At 44.4% G+C, this 16,610-nt stretch overlaps 1 protein-coding gene across 1 annotated transcript in view; it reads right to left on the bottom strand.

Moving 5' to 3' along the window:
• The window catches only part of PSME4 (proteasome activator subunit 4), a 105,413-nt gene that overhangs the window by 79,670 nt on the left and 9,133 nt on the right, over window positions 1-16,610 (bottom strand). The window contains exons 2-3 of the mRNA XM_018555755.1: window positions 11,191-11,331; window positions 8,496-8,612 (exon numbers count right to left, since the gene is read on the bottom strand). Of these exons, the coding sequence (XP_018411257.1) occupies window positions 8,496-8,612; window positions 11,191-11,331 (258 nt within the window). The remainder of the gene's footprint in view (window positions 1-8,495; window positions 8,613-11,190; window positions 11,332-16,610) is intronic.

Here is a 16,610-nt window from a genome sequence, read left to right as displayed (position 1 = left end):
GTTTTGATTTATTTTCTACAGATATACCATGACCCGGATGAATGAGAACCTTCACAGACGTATCAGAATAGTTTCTATTGCAGACGCCAGCTCCAGTGTTGTACCTCTTGCCTCTACTTTGTCATTCACAAAGCTCAGCAGAGATCAGATATTCAATACTGTTAAAATGAAAGCTACAGAAAAGAGTAAAAAAGTTAAAAATCAAATTGGAGCCTGAAGTTAAGTTTTGACATCTCTATACATTCCCTATAAGATAGCAGAGCAAAGTTCGTATAAATACTATAAAAATCATCATCATCACCACATGATGTTATATGTTTGGAGAACATTTCATTTCACATGCAAACAGCGTTCATCCCACCAACATTATTCAATGAATTAGGCATGAAAAAAAATTGTATTAATTGCAGGTACAAAGTTCACTTCAGTATTTAAATGTGGTCATTGATCAATGATAATGCTCTTTAAAGCCTAAGCTCACCATTTCAATAAAATACACACTGGGGGAATTTATCAAAACTGGAGCAGGCAGAATCTGGAGCAGCTGTGCATGGCAACCAATCAGCTTCTCTCATCAGTTTGTTCAGTTAAGATTTGACAATGAAAGAGAGAAGCTGATTGGTTGTTGCGCACAGCTGCTCCAGATTTTGTCTGCTCCAGTTTTGATAAAACCCCTCACTGTGTAGTCAAGGGGCCCCAATGTGTTCAAAAACACTGCAGCTTTGAAATATTGTCCTCAGTTTGAAAGGTAAACCTGTGAGCTATTAGCAGCACCCTTGAAGTCGGCCTGAAAAGTGTCCATTGTAGAGATGATTGCCATTCATGCAATGGTTTTGAACAAGGAAGAGCACTCTTCTGTGATGCTGGGGGTGAGCATCCAACACCTGGAGTGTCCCAGATCCTAGCCACAACATAAGGCCCCATTCACACTGAGCGGATTTTCGCTCGAAAATTGCACATATTGCCGTGAGATATCGCGAGAACTCACTTGATTTTCAATGTAAAAAGGAGGGTGGAAAGAAGCGCTGCAACCCTGGGATATTGTGGGGATAGTATAAATAACAACTTTAAAAACAATACTGGACTGAAAACTCACTGTTTAGGTGGACAAGATGAGGTCTTGCAAATCAGGAGAAAAGGCTGTATGGATCGCTCAGCAGTGTCTCGGGCCGATCGGTGTGGATGTGGTAAACGGGCCAAATCGTCAATTAGGCAGTGCATGAATTTTCACTGGTGTTTCTTGTACTGTTGGATGGACGTAGTAATGTCCTGCCAGTGAGGGGTATGGGTTTGGAAGTGTCTGGTTTGGTCCCCTGGTGATGGAGGAGAGATAGTGGTGACAGCTAGGAGGCTCCTGTGGCTGGAGCGCAAGAAATCTGCCGTCCTGTAGCCTTGTTTGTACACAGGCTCTGCACTGAGGGTGTTCGTGCCGTCCAATACCGTGGGAGGTCAGCTGGCCAGGCCCTTCACCAACCCATACCCTTCACCGGCAGGACATTACTACGTCCATCCAACAGTACAAGAAACACCAGTGAAAATTCATGCACTGCCTAATCGACGATTTGGCCCGTTTACCACATCCACACCGATCGGCCCGAGACACTGCTGAGCGATCCATACAGCCTTTTCTCCTGATTTGCAAGACCTCATCTTGTCCACCTAAACAGTGAGTTTTCAGTCCAGTATTGTTTTTAAAGTTGTTATTTATACTATCCCCACAATATCCCAGGGTTGCAGCGCTTCTTTCCACCCTCCTTTTTACATGTGTCTGCAGGGTCCCTCCCCCTGAACGAGAAGCTGGCTCACCCCATTCTTTAATTAATTTTTTAACTTTTGTTTTTGTTTCAAAATTGTTCCAGAATTGTTTAGCATTAAAATTTATTTTAAACAGATCTATTCCTCTTGCCACATTGCATAACAGTTGTGCGCTCGCCATTTTTACAGTTTTTTACTTGATTTTCAATGCAGCTGTTCTACTCTACAGCTCAATGTCGCCTGTAGCTCGTCGCTTGTGCAGGACCCTTTTTGCCGCGGATGTCGCGCGATTTTGCTCCATTTGCATGCAGCCCAATAGTGGCGGTTGTGCGATCTTCGCCCGAAAAGTTGCGCTATATCGATCGAGCGGAAATCCGCTCCAGGTACATGTCGCTCAGTGTGAATGGGGCCTAAATAAGCTCTACAATGGGAATTTTGCTGGTAGGCTTCAGGGGAGCTGCTGCCCACCTACAGGTTTCAGGAAAATAGGCAAGATTCAGGCAAGAGAAGGTCTTGCTCTGCAGAAGGGGTTGATTACCCCAGCGTTCTTGGACCATCGGACTCTGTTACCGATTTGCCTGGTTTCCTTTAGGAATAGGGAGTAGAACCTTTTTACTCTTTTAATTCATCATTGGTCAATAAACATACTGCATTACGAGGTGGGGCCTGCTCTGTGTTTTGCTGCATGTTCTCAAGACCTACAGGTTTACTGAAGCACAAGATTTCAAAGCTGCACATTGCGTCCAACACATTGGAGTCCATTGACTGCATAATGGATTTGACAGAAAAGGTGACCTTAACAGGTAATCCACTGAATTGATGTGCACGGAGGGATGAGGTGTATAGTAATACGGCTCCCCTTTTTCTCCCCATTTCACTGTTATTTAGCAGGAGAGAATTGTTCCCATTGCTTGGGAAGGTTCATAATTGGAACACAGGGGACCTGATCCTGTACTGCTTGTCAGCAAACAGTAATCCCACTGCTGTTTGCGTTGCTCAGCAGACTGAAGTCAAACTATAAATATACAATGGTTCTCATGGGACATCTCTGTATTCTGGGCCACACTGATTTCACCAGCAGGTGAAACTTTCCCCTTATCTTAAAAATTAGGGATGTTCAGATACCAGTGCAGATACTCGGCATTTTCATGAGAACTACCAGGGTTGCAGCGGTTGCAGCTGGGACCTGGCTCTGGCTCTCCACCACTGTCCTGAAATCATTGCTCTGTATTGTTTTAGAAAAACTGTCACATGACAATAAACAAAAATGTATCAGTACTTGTATCTGTGAGTACTAGGAAAAGTATCAGTACTTGAAAAAATGGTATCTGTGCATCCCTTATTATGTATTTATAATTTTTTTAAAAACAGGGATGCACCAATCCCAGGAGCTCCGTATGCTCCTTAAAAATGATAGCTGCCTCCTAACGTTTGAGTTTTCCTCTAGTCATAGAGCTGGAAAAGTATCTGTACTTGTACCGAGTACGATACTCGGTGTATGAACATCCCTATTAAAATGACAATCTACAAACAGATACTTATACTGTCAACAATTGCCAGCTTTTTATTTTTTGCATACATTATTTTTCAGGGCAGATTAATCCATCTCCCTTTACTTCCTGCCGGGTGGCAGGTAATGAGCCGCCACCCAGCTTCCCGATTGGCCAGGAAGCCGGCTCCATGCTCTCGGTATTCGGCATCAGCGAGTTCCGAAAGATAAAATATCGATACTCATACTTGATACCGAAAAACTGGCATCGGTGCATCCCTAGTGAGTCTACTTTTTTTTTTTTAAATGTTTAACCTAGACACAGGCAAGCACCTAACCCCTGCAGTGCGGGTAACCCCCCTGCAAGGGTTAATGAAAAGTTTACCTGGAGTTCCGCTTTATCATGCAATAGACGTTTATACAGTGGATGAAGGGGGACAGAAATGAATCACCATACTACACCTCTCAGACATTAGTGGAGTTCCCATTTAACTTCGGAGGCAAAGTAAAAACAGATAAACCATGTGCTGAATCATAAACCTGACCCACCACATGATGGCTGACAGCTCGGTATTTTAGTACACAAACACATGGAAGAGGATCTACTTATAAACAGCATCAGATAACCCACAGCTGCTATGATTGGAATTCTAAGTACAAAATGAGGCAATAGCTATTACACAATGGAGACCAAGGCTTGTACCTGACAAGAGGTCAGACACACTATAACTCTGCACCACTAAAACCTCATGACACTCCCACCATTCCAAATCAGAAAATACAAGCAATTTGTATTCATGTCATCATAACTCCTGCCAACTAGAAGACACTTTGGAAGAGTAATAATGTACATGGAGCATTTCCTTATTGAAAGACTATTATTTATGAACAGCCAACATAATGCATAATGCTTACAATTCGGGGTGAATATTAAATTAAAGTGACACTAAACTCGGGAATTACATCTTAAAATATACCTTCAAGTACCCAAACTATTACCAAAAATTGATCTTATTTGTGTATCACTCAGCTGTAGATCCTCAAATCATCTCTGAATTCATGCTGACATTGTCCTTCCTTCTGGGAGGGTAAGAGTAGAGGATGACCAGCACTCAGGAAATATTGTTTGAGGCTAGGTTCACACCTAGGCGATTGAGCTGGTGAGCGGTTTGTGCGATTTTGCTTTGACAACCACGTGGTTTTTCAATGCATAGAGATGTCAATGGGACCCAAACCGCGTAACAACTGCCCAAAAACAGCTCCTGCACCTTTTTGCGCTAGAGGCAATTATTACCGCGAGACAAATCACAAAAGGTGTGAACAGCTTCCATAGACTTCACTTCACTCTGTTGTGTGCAATAATCGCATGGATTGCCTAGGTGTGAACCTTGCCTAAATCTTGGTGCTCATTTATTGAAACACAGCGTCTATAAAATAGCCTATTTGATGTGACGCTGTGTTTCAATAAATGAACACCAAGATTTAAACAATATTTTCTGAGTGCTGGTGATCCTCTACTTTCTTAAACTTGAAGATCCACGGCGCCATCCGTGCTCATCACTGAAACCACTATATCTGCTATTGGTTCCAGAAGCTGTAAGGAGTGCAGGGGACATGCAGGAGGGTGACTACATTTGTTCCCCATGGTCCCTGTGTGTGTTGTAAAGTAGTCACAGCTCCAAGTTCACCCGAGACTACAATCTCACGTTTAGTTTACCGATTTGTGTTGAAATTATAGTCCATCACGGGAGCAATCTTGGAGTGGTGACTACTTTACACACAGGGACCATGAGGAACTAAAGTAGCCACCCTCCGGAAGGATGGACAGTGTCAGCACACATTCAGAGATGATTTGAGGATCTACAACCGAGTGATACACAAACATAAATTACTGTTAATACTTAAAGTACTTTGTTATTTTCAAGATTTAACCCCTGAGTTTAGTGTCACTTTAATTACAATATAACTGGTCCATCTCAGGCTTTATAGTTTTGAATGCTGAGCATTACTTTGTAAATGTCTACAACCAACATACAAAAGTGACATAAAATAAATGTTGCCTCTACTCTCATTATCGGCATGCCGAGATGAAGCAACACCTGTGCACATGTGTGCCCGGCCAATCAGAAGGCCAACGATTAGTACATTAGCAGGAGGAAACTTTCCACAAAAACCGACTCTGCATTCTTGGACAAAACGCAACTATCAAAGTCTTCAGGTCAATCCAGGAATCCTCTGAAAGCATGTGACATGCTCAGTCCTATACGATGAGGGTTGAATATATTATTTATGATCCGCTATGGAAATACGGCGACATTGTTAATCTTTTATAGGCAAAATCAAGGCAGCCAAATAGATTCCAGCTACTTGTGTAAAGGTTACAAAATAAAGGCTGGTATGTGACTAGATGCTACGTAGGCTTTCCTTGCTACCAGTGTGGTGTGTATAAAACCACTGTGCTGGACTGATAAAAAGGTTCAAATGACTGAACATCTTATTATCGCAAAAGCAACAGGAGCAAACAAGTTGTAGGATTAAAGCAATCCCACAGCAACTGCAACCTAGAATTTTGGTTGTTCCACTTCCTGGACGCTCAAGCCAATTGGCTGCAATCACTGTTCAGCCAACAATTTTCAGATTTCAGCCGAGTCATGACCAATGCATGGCCAGATTACTGCAAGAAAACTGTTTTTTTTCTACTTTCTCATTACACCTTGAAAGAAGTCAAAGATCATTCAAATGTATTATTTGTTTCTTTAATTTCACATGACTTTATATTTTTCTCTACATGCAGACCAAATTCTCCAGCCAAATTAAAAAGGAGAACTATGGGGTCAGGGCTTTTCCCCATAGTTCTCCTAAGGGTCACGGGAGAACACAAACTAGCGTTCTCCTGTGACCCAAAGCTCAGTACACCGCTAGCTACAGCTCGCGGAATGCTGAGCGCCGCAGCCGGGACGGATCCCGACATTACTGTCTGGATCCACCCAGCTGGCTCTGCCTATCCAGAGGCAGAGCCAGCTGTGCCTGCCACGTCCCCCGTCTATTTCGCCAGTCAGCCCTGGAGGATAGGACAGGGGAGGGGGGAATCCCTGCAGGGAGCCATGAGTGACAGTCACGGCTCTCTGAAGGGATAGATCGAGAAGTGAGCGAGCGCCGGTATGTGTTCGCTCAATTCCCGATCTATGAGCCGACTTGTGACAGTTTCATTGTCACAGGTCGGCTCAGATTATGAGGAAGCTTTTATTCATGGAACTAAACTCAAGTTTACAAAACAGTGTTGGCAGGCAGGTTTATATTGCAGAAGCAACTATGTCTCTTCCCCGCCCAAAAAGTTACCAACCTGCCAGAAATGTTTTCTTCTGAATGTATACTGAGTCGAGTATGTCCAGCTGAGTGTACAATCCCCGCATCGCACAGACACCCCGGGCCACTAATTAAGATGGCAGCAGACGCCAAACCCAGAAGATGACAAGGAGAAGATGTTTGTGACCGTGACATGGGTCAACACAGACCATCACAGTGCTGAAATGGGGAGTTTTGGCAGGTAAATCTGACATATGCAAATATGCTGTGTGGCGCTATTTAATTCTGCTTTAAACCTTTTTTCCCCCAAGAAAAAACGGTCAATTAAACTGTTTAAAGTGTTAATTGGAGTTGGGATTCAATAGGTTACAGCTTGAGTGGTAAATTCTTCCCTCCAATGCTCTAAATTAGCGCTGCGACAGAAGGAATACAGACCCTGATGACTTAGTTGAGCGTCTGTTTAGAGTGAAAATCTGTCTCATTATCAGTGCTAGATCTATTGCAGACCTGTAACAATCTGCCCCCGTTGGTTATCCAGGAGTACAGGCAAATGGGTCACACAGAAAAACTGTTGCACAGACTTTGCTGTACAAGAAGTAGCCTGATTTCCATCTAATGGTGTCACTAATTTGCTGGATAAACATCCCCTACTGTCGTTTTCCTTTAATCTGAGGTTTGTATAATCTCCTGCAACCCAATTAAATTGAACCGGTGCTTTGCATAGGCAGGAGACAACAGAACCTCTTTAATGCCACTTCCCACAGCAGCGTAGACTAACTTACCCGTAACACCCCCACTGATCCCTTTGCAGTCAGGAGCAAGATAAAGCAGCCAATGTGAGCTTCAAGTTGATCCTAGTCAGAGCTTACACAGGGCAGGGGGCTCTCTGCCCACCCCTATGTGATGGTGCTGGTGCCCGTGCAGCCAACCTAGTATGCTCTGGTCCTATTTCACATTTAAACTCAAATCAAGTACACAGAGTTGTTCTCATTTCTGCAAACATACAAAAAAATAGTGTAATGTACAAGTGAAGAATTACGTGTTAAAACTGGGATGCACCGATACCGGTATTTTGCTACCCGAGTACTGATAATTTTTTTTGGTACTCGCCGATAACAATTACCGAGTAACGGAAGTCCCATTCGGGAAGCCAGGTGGCGTGTAATGACTGTCCACCTGGCTTCCCGATTAGCCGGGAAGCGTGTAAAGACTCGCCACCCGGCTTCCCGATTAACAATCAAGTCTGTCCCCTCTTACCTTGTCCAGCATGTCACCCCTGGGGCCTCTCCAGCCAGAACATGGCCTTCCTCCGGTACCCAGACGGAGTCGTCTGGCCAATCAGGGCGCCGTGTAATGACGCGACACCCTGCTTTCTGATTGGCCGGGAGGCCGGCTCCAAGCTTCCCGGCCAATCAGAATGCCGGATGCTGCGTCATTACACGCTGCCCGGCTTCCTGATTGGCCGGGAAGTCGGCTCCATGCTCGATCATCACAAGTGACGAGAGAGCATGGAGCCGCTTCCCGGCCAACCAGGAAACCGGGCAGCGTGTAATGACGCGCTGCCCGGCTTCCCGATACCGGAAGTAATCGTGCTAGGCATCAGAGCATTTGGGTGAGTACGAGTACTTGGTATCGACACCGATATCAATACTAATATCGGTGCATCGCTATTAAAAACACATTCAGCACCCCAATCTGGTTGTGTCCTTCCCGTAGCCCCTGTTGTGAGCAACAAGGACTGGATTTAAGTTTTATTACTAATGAACCAAAACCAGCGGCATGGTAAAGGTCACAGCCCGCAGGGAGCTTGGCGAACCAAGCCATTTCCTAGCAATTAACAGTCATTTTATGCTGGTAACTTCACAGCACATTACATAAATGCAGCCTACGGATTCAATTTAATAGAAACAGACCAGGCCATTCAATACAAGAACTAACCACTTACTTGGGAAACCAATTAAGACCAAGGTGTTCTGTTTTAGAGTACAATATTCTCTCCAGCATTTCATACAATGGTCTCCAGGGTAACTGCAAGTCTTCTCTTGAAAGGAGCTCTTTCTTTCTGTATTCGGTCAAGAAAAAGCACAAAAATATCAATTTAATAAAAGTATCTCAGAATTACACATAATAGTATTTGGCAGAACAAATATATTAGTAATCATATCTAAAAAAAAAAAATGGACCACCATTAAAGGGGAACTTTTGAACAGAAAGAGGAAGGAATTAGGAGACCTGTCAAGTTTTTATTGCTTTCTATGTCTCCATTACAGAGACTCACCCTCTCTATTTGTCCTGGTGACCATTATCACTGAAAGTGAATGTAAAGCACAAATCCTGGATTGTTATCAGAACAGGAATAGAAGGAAGTCTTCCAATGGGGACCCTGATGACCACCAGGCACTTCCCTTACTAAAAATCTGAACAATCTCGGCTGAACAGTGAATGTATCCGCTGCAGTCATTGTTCGGGGAGCAGTCCAGCAGAGAGGTTCATCCATCCACGTAGTTTACCAGGGATTAGGAATGACTCGACTTCTCCATCAGTGTGTGGTCAAGTTTAGACAACTAACATTTTCATAGAGAGTTCTGGAATTACAACCTTTATAGTACTCGCAATACAAATCTTCTTGAAAAGCTTTTTTTTTTAAATGATCTCTCTCTTAAAAGCAGGCACTGACTCGAATGCAGTATTACAGTGTGCAATGATACCTATTTTCAACCCGTATACTATGCTTATAGGCAGCTTAAAGCAGAACTTTTTTAACCATTGCAGTGACGTTTTTCCCTAGGATCAAAAAAAATATACCGTATTTTGCGGTCCATAAGACGCACCAGACCATAGGACGCAGGGAGGTCCAGCGCGCCTGTGGAGCACTCGACAGACCGTAGCTTCTGTCACAGCTTCTATGACAGAAGCTGCAGTTAGTGACCGCTGAGACAGGTGGCGCTGTGATTACAGCGCCACGGTCTCAGTGATCACACAGAGCAGACGAAGAAAGTCTGCTCTATGGTGATCTCGATCGTCGCCGCTGCTCGGTTTTAATACGAGTGATCTCATTAGATCACTCGTATTAAACGAGCAGTGGCTCCTACTACTCGCCCGGCGCCCGAAACTGCATGTCTCGGGCGTCGGGATTCGCTCCTTAAGACGCAGGCACATTTTCCCCCTCCTTTTGGGGGGAAAAAAGTGCGTCTTATGGAGCGAAAAATACGGTACTTAAAAAAAAAAAAAGTTATACTCACTTGATCGTCTGAGCCAGCTGGCTCTTAGAATGGTCCCTGGAGCCTCTCTCCCCATTCTTTGGTCTAAGGTTCCTGAGTCATTACAATTTTGCAATTTACTCCTATAATCCAAAATGCACCCTAAACATACAATCGTTACTTTAAGATGGTGGGCGGGGCTAAGCGCTACAGTGGGGAGAAGCTGAAGATCAGAGCACACAAAGTTCTCATAGAACACCGAAGCTTCCAGAGAGGGGGCGGGGCTATGTAAATACTAAGCAGCTGTAAGGAAGGGGCGGGGTTATGGTAATAGCTGAACGATCAGGGGGAACTAAGATTTACTGGGAACAGGTTTTCATACAACTGCTGCAGGCATCTGATTACTGAGACAGAGCAGGGGAAGATCGGTGAAGAGAGAGGGAAAGAGAAGGGAGGCTGAGTCAGCTTGCTGCTTCTCAGTTGAGACTCTGCCTCCTGCTCCCACATGTCAGCGTGCACACTCCAGCCGTACACAGTGTGCTTGACTAGAGAAAGCGCGGCCACGGCAGATGGAGTTAGAAAAAAGAAAAAAAAAGCTGAGGGCGTGGCTGCATTCCCTGTTAACGCCCCCTCAGAGGAAAGGAGCTTGGAGCATGGCTGCAGGTGGCTGTTTTCTGTGAGATTCCTCCATGTTTAGAATGGATGGGAAAATCTGCCAGAAAGCTGAACAAAACAAATCTAACAATATACTAGGGCTGGTAATGATTAAAATTTTCCTGTTCGATTAATCGACTAATTTCGATTATAACGCACATACAGATCTCCCAAACTCTAGAGCCGCCTCTGCCCACCGGTGACAATTAGCGCTGCACATTCACTCACCAGCCTGGTGAGACCCCTCAGAGCTCTGGTGAGACCCCTCAGAGCCCTGGTTAAAGTAGGGTTCAGTGGGGTCTCACTAGTCCTGGTTAAACCCCACAGAGCCCTGGTGAGACCCAACAAAGCCCTGCTTTAACCAGGGCTCTATAGGGTCTCACCAGGGCTCTGTAGGGTCTCGCCAGCTTGGTTAGACCCCACAGAGCCCTGGTGAGACCCAACAAAGCCCTGCTTTAACCAGGGCTCTATAGGGTCTCACCAGGGCTCTATGGGGTCCCACCAGGGCTATGTGCAATTTCACCAGCCTGGTGAGACCCCTCAGGGCCCTGGTGAGACCCCACAGGAGTCCGGTGACGTCGATGTCCCGGAAGACGGCGGAGAGGTGAGTAGGGATCAAAATAATTTTGATCGATCAAAGAAATTAACGATTAAATCGACGGATTAATTTCCGCACCCCTACAATATACATCTAGTTTTAAAGGAACACTTTTGTGAATTTGTGAGGATGACGTCTTATAAATGTCAGTTTGTGCTTGCAGTGCTAGAAATCCATGTACAACTTACTTTAAAAGGCTCACCAACAAGCGTGCAAACCCTTGCATCATACTAATCTCCAGTTTTGGAATCGTCACTAGTTCGTACATCAGCTTAACGAATAGCACATGGTCTTCTTTACTAAATTTTCTGCCATACAGCCGGATGTACCTGTAAACAATGACAGAATGAAAAGAAACATTTTATTATGTATTATATTTTACTCCTAGATTCACATAACTGAGAGGGAATGGGGATTTACGGTGCATTGCAAAGTCAGCTCAAGCTAAACCTTATGTAGCTAATGCCTTGCTGTAATCCCGATTGTAGATCCAGCAACAGAAATATGCATGGCAGAGGAACCTACATACCCACCGAATGAAAAACAACAACAGTATAGTGAACATGGAAGTCAGGAACCAGTCTAGCCAAGTATCCTGGAAGCTGGAGATTGTTTTCCACTTTATTGGGAGATATATTTGTAAGTGCCAATAAAACATACAGATGTATCTAGAAAATAGAGGCAATACAGATTGTAAAGAAATCTTTCCACAAGCCAGACACTAGGGTAGTACAGACACACTGCCTCTATAGCTCAGGACTACAAGTCTATACAGGACACTTGTGATGAGGGACGCGTCTGTTCCTATACCAGTATACAGTAGAGCACTGGAGTGGGAGGTCAGCAAGAGGATTTCTACCACAAAACACTAATTTCTAAGCAATCATTTAAAGAAGAACTCCACCTTTCTGAGCATGTTTAGGGTCAGAAACATGGCCATAGTCTGCAGAACCCCATCCTCACACCCCCCATCAGCACTTTCCTAAATACAGGATTCGGCCTCTGTTTTTTTTATTGTTAAATTTAGAGTGGCTGTGTGTGGCTCCATCCGTACAACCACGTCATCCACTCACACAGGTCTGTGAAAGGAAAACTACAAGTTCCATCTGCCACTGCAGCAGAGGGACTCCTAGAACTCATAGGAGCACAAGTGCGGTGGTATCATGATTATTTCCCTCAGCCATCGACCAATAAAATAAATACTCTGAGATTTAGCTTCCAATGGTAGCGCATTAAGGACGCTTCCACTCGCTTACCACTTCTTTTTAAAGGGCTTCTTTGCCCACTTTTATTGAAGGCCTTGTTCACACCAGGCGCGGAGCAGGTGCAGAGGAGAGCAGTTACAGACCGGATCAAAACTGCATCCAATGTATTCCAATGGTATTTTTTGCTCCAGTTCTCATCGCAGTGTGCAGGTCCAGAGCAGGTGAAAAAACTGCAGCAAGCCCTATTTTACCATGCAAATGCCTGGAACACACTAAAAGCCCATGTTTAAAAAAAATATATATATGTGTTTTTTTTTAACCAAAAACGGCCCGGAACGCATCAATAACGCAGCACAACCCAATGCACTGCGTGTGCAGAAACCTGAGCGAATCTGATCTGCATTTGGTGTGAACAAGGCCTAAAAGTTCACACAAGTTTTTCCCTTGCAGGGGTCTTTAAACAAAGTACAGCTTTTCTGTAAGCAACCTAACATTTGTAAAGTCTCACTGACTTCAGGTTATTACTTTAAACCTCTCCCACACAGGCTGCATCCAACAGACTTGCCACACAGACTGGTTCCAGGATGGAGTCCTCCTGACTCCTGCACAGACACCTCCGTTGTCTTCCAGCTGGAACCCTGAATATGAACCAGCATCCTCTTCATAAGGGCTGTGCAGAGGTGCACCATGATTCGGTGCTGGTCACCACTAAATGCCGGACCCAGGAATGGAGATTTCATCCCTCCCAGTTCACTTAGAAACCTCCTGGCTCCAGGATCCCATCTAGAAACCAGAAAACCCAGAAAGAATTGTAAAGCCAGCTCTTTCCTGGCAAAAGTACTTTCCTGGAACCGTTCAGGTGACTTTCCTGGGTGACTTTGATGCCACATTATACCGTGGTATTGCCACACAATGCTGCCAAAATGTACAGCTATAATGATTGTCTAATGCTTAGTGTCCACATGGACAAATATCCAAATAAAGTGCAGATATTTATTTCATTGTCATATTTAAAGGGGGGGGGGGACACGCAGATAAGACAAATGCTGGAAGGAGATCGCTGAGACAATCAAGGCAATTTTCCCAACAGGGAGGCAGAGTCACAAACTACCACCAAAAGCTTCAAAATCCAGCATTAGCGACATGAAAACATATATGGGATATGGTAATAACAGTGTTCAGAGCAGGTTTACAGAAAGCCAGGAGAACGACACCCACACAAGGCATTGTTCCCAAATAACAAACCTCCAACAGTAAGACACCAAAACCGACCTCCTCATTTCTTCCATTTTTTGTCCTCCCACAATGTAGGAGCGTGTACAGGAACACACACATCTCTGATCTGGTCACACAGAGTTTTATTACACATGAAATGATTACAGGGGAGGAGGGAGGCAAATGAACAGAATTCCAGATTGGTGGCTGTGGAAAATGGAGTCGTTATTTCAAATGCTTGTGTCATTGTGACTAGGAGGTATTTCATAACCAAGGACACAAACATAAGCCCCCCCCCCCCCTTATTTTTACCAGGATGACCATTTTCCAAAAAAAAAGGAGCCCGGTATTCTAGTGGTGGGTATTGTCGTCACATGCTCACATGGGTATATAATCTCCTGACCAGTGCTTGTATTGGATAAAGTTTTCAATCTAAAAAAATCGCTTTGTAGAGGAATATTTGCCACACACTAGGATCTCATTTGCTCAATACAACCTGCACATAATACAAGACATACACTCGCTGCCAGCATTAAATGAATACAAAAACATTTCACAAAGTGAAGTGACGTACCTCAAACCCCAGGCTAAGAAGCTCCATTTGGGTCACGAGGTCAAGAAGAATGTCAGGGGGACTTTGGCATTTCCTGAAAGCTCTCGGACCCACATTGCACAGAACACCATCACAGCAACCAGACAGCACTACAATGACCATGGCCAACATAATATACAGAACTTAAAGGGACACTAAACTCAGGAGTTAAATCTTAAAATTACATTTGAGTACCTTAACTATTAACAAAAATGTACAGGCAGTCCCCGAGTTACGTACGACTGCTACTTACAAACGGAGGTCCTAGACTGTTCCACTAGTTGCAATGCTACCGTGCTTGTGCCGACGTTTGTAGTACTGTACCTCCTGTACATTACAGGAAGTAGTTAGACATACAGACGAGGAGTGGGTCTGGTTCGTAGTACTGTACATTACAGGAAGTAGTTAGACATACAGACGAGGAGTGGGCCTGGTTCATAGTACTGTACATTACAGCAAGTAGTTAGACATACAGATGAGGAGTGGGTCTGGTTCGTAGTACTGTACATTACAGGAAGTAGTTAGACATACAGACGAGGAGTGGGTCTGGTTCATAGTACTGTACATTACAGGAAGTAGTTAGACATACAGACGAGGAGTGGGTCTGGTTCGTAGTACTGTACAAACTGTTAGTATGGTGTCGGGTACAAGTACCCTTTTTCTGTGATACATGACGCGCGGCTTTTTCAGGCGGGGTGTCACATAGGTGTGCACCGGTCCTGAATCCAAAGACGATTTAAAGATCTACAGCCGAGTGATACACAAATAAGATACATTTTTGGTAATAGTTAAGGTACATGAATGTATTTTTAAGATGTAACTTCTGAGTTTAGTGTCACTTTTTTGGAGTGTGTATGTGTGAGAATGTCTGCGAGTGTGTGAGATTGTGTCTATGTTTGTGTGCGTCCGTCAGTGTTTTTGAGGGCCCGTTCACACTAGTACTCTACGTTAAATCGCACAGTCCCGTACAATTAACGCACCTTACCACGCAATCGCACCTACCGTGCATTCTGGTGTGGGAGGTGTGTTGCATTGCCATTCATTTGAATGGCACCCCAAACGCACCTCCCACCTACAGTTCGATCACCCACACCGGAACACAACGTATCACAAAGACGTGCGTTCCAGTGTGGTGCGACTGTATAACTTAAGGACAAATGTGGGTCCTTAAGTTATACAGGTTGAGAACCGCTGATCTACATCACTTCCTGTTCATTCATGGATTGTGGACATGGCAAACATACTATCTTCACAAGTTATGAATGAACAGGAAAACTCAGTATGGAGGATTCCTGTTCATTTATAACTGGGGCTGCAGAAAGAGATTGAGGACTCTGTTCCCTGGTGGTCAGCAAGACCCCCATTTGGAAGATTTTCCATCTATTCTTGTTCTGATAACAACCCAAAATGTGGGATTTTCTTCACTTTCAGTGATAACAGCCACCAGGACAAATAGAGGATGAATCTGCCTAATGGGACACAGACGGCAGCAAAAACCTGACAAGTGTTCTAATCCCTCTCCACTCTATGCAAAGGTAGTAGGCATACACCGAAATATATCGGCCCAAAATGGCACTTTTGGCATAATGCCGAAAGTGCCGTTTTCTGGCCGATACGGCGGCGCATCCCTGCTTTCTCTCATCCCCGCTGGGCGCTGCTCTGTGCCCCATCGTCGGCTGAGGGCTGCGGGAGGAGAGCGCCGTGAGTTGCTGGCGTCTCTCCTCCCACACTGCTCAGCCTCCTGTCACAGATCAGCAGAGCGGTGTGTAGGCGGAGACAGCTGTCATTGCGGTTACAGCAGGCTGAGCTCCGCTCGTTCAGCCTCCTGTGACAGCGTGTCCGGAAAAAGAGCGGGTACAAGCAGTCAGTGATCAGTGATAGCTGAGTGCTTGTAAATGATTGAGGACAGAGTATGGTTACTATATCCTCATTCATGAATTAATGAATGGGAAGTGATCTACATCACCTCCTGTTCATTCATGATTGTGGATATAGTAACCACACGATGTTCTCATGTTATGAATGAACAGGAACACTCAGAGGATTCCTGTTTATTTATAACAGGGGCTGCAGAAAAAAAGAGATTGAGGACTTAATGTGCGCCTGGTACCCTCTTTTCACCTGTTTTTTTTAGCAGACAGCACTGCACTTCATCAGAGACAATACAGTTATTTAAAAAGCAAGACCATGCAGCAATCCCCATGTCAATACAAGTCCTCACTTGGTAATGAAGGCCAAGACATAGCAGAGTTGTTCCAGGGATAATGCAGGAAACAACTTAGACTCTACAGAGTTATAGTGTTCACCATGAACTTTATACACTTGCTCCTTATAATCCTCAATCTAGCAGTTACTAAAGCAATGCCAATGCTAAGGTCTTCTTTTAAAGCCTCTTTACAAATGGAATACTGAATTCCAGAAACATCTAAAACCACCACTGAATCCACTTACGTGTTCACTCTCATTCAATTACATTAAAAGCATTTTTGTATACAGCTATAATAAATAAATTACATCAGCCCTCTCGCCAAACTGAAAGTCCCAAGAAAAGCTGACCCTTTGAAGGAGAAAGTGGTTTCTCCAGAAGATCCACGTC

This window comes from Nanorana parkeri, unplaced genomic scaffold (assembly GCF_000935625.1).
Source record: "Nanorana parkeri isolate BGI_ZX_2015 unplaced genomic scaffold, ASM93562v1 scaffold212, whole genome shotgun sequence".
Classification (NCBI taxonomy): domain Eukaryota; kingdom Metazoa; phylum Chordata; class Amphibia; order Anura; family Dicroglossidae; genus Nanorana; species Nanorana parkeri.
This window is presented reverse-complemented; position numbering and strand designations above follow the sequence as displayed.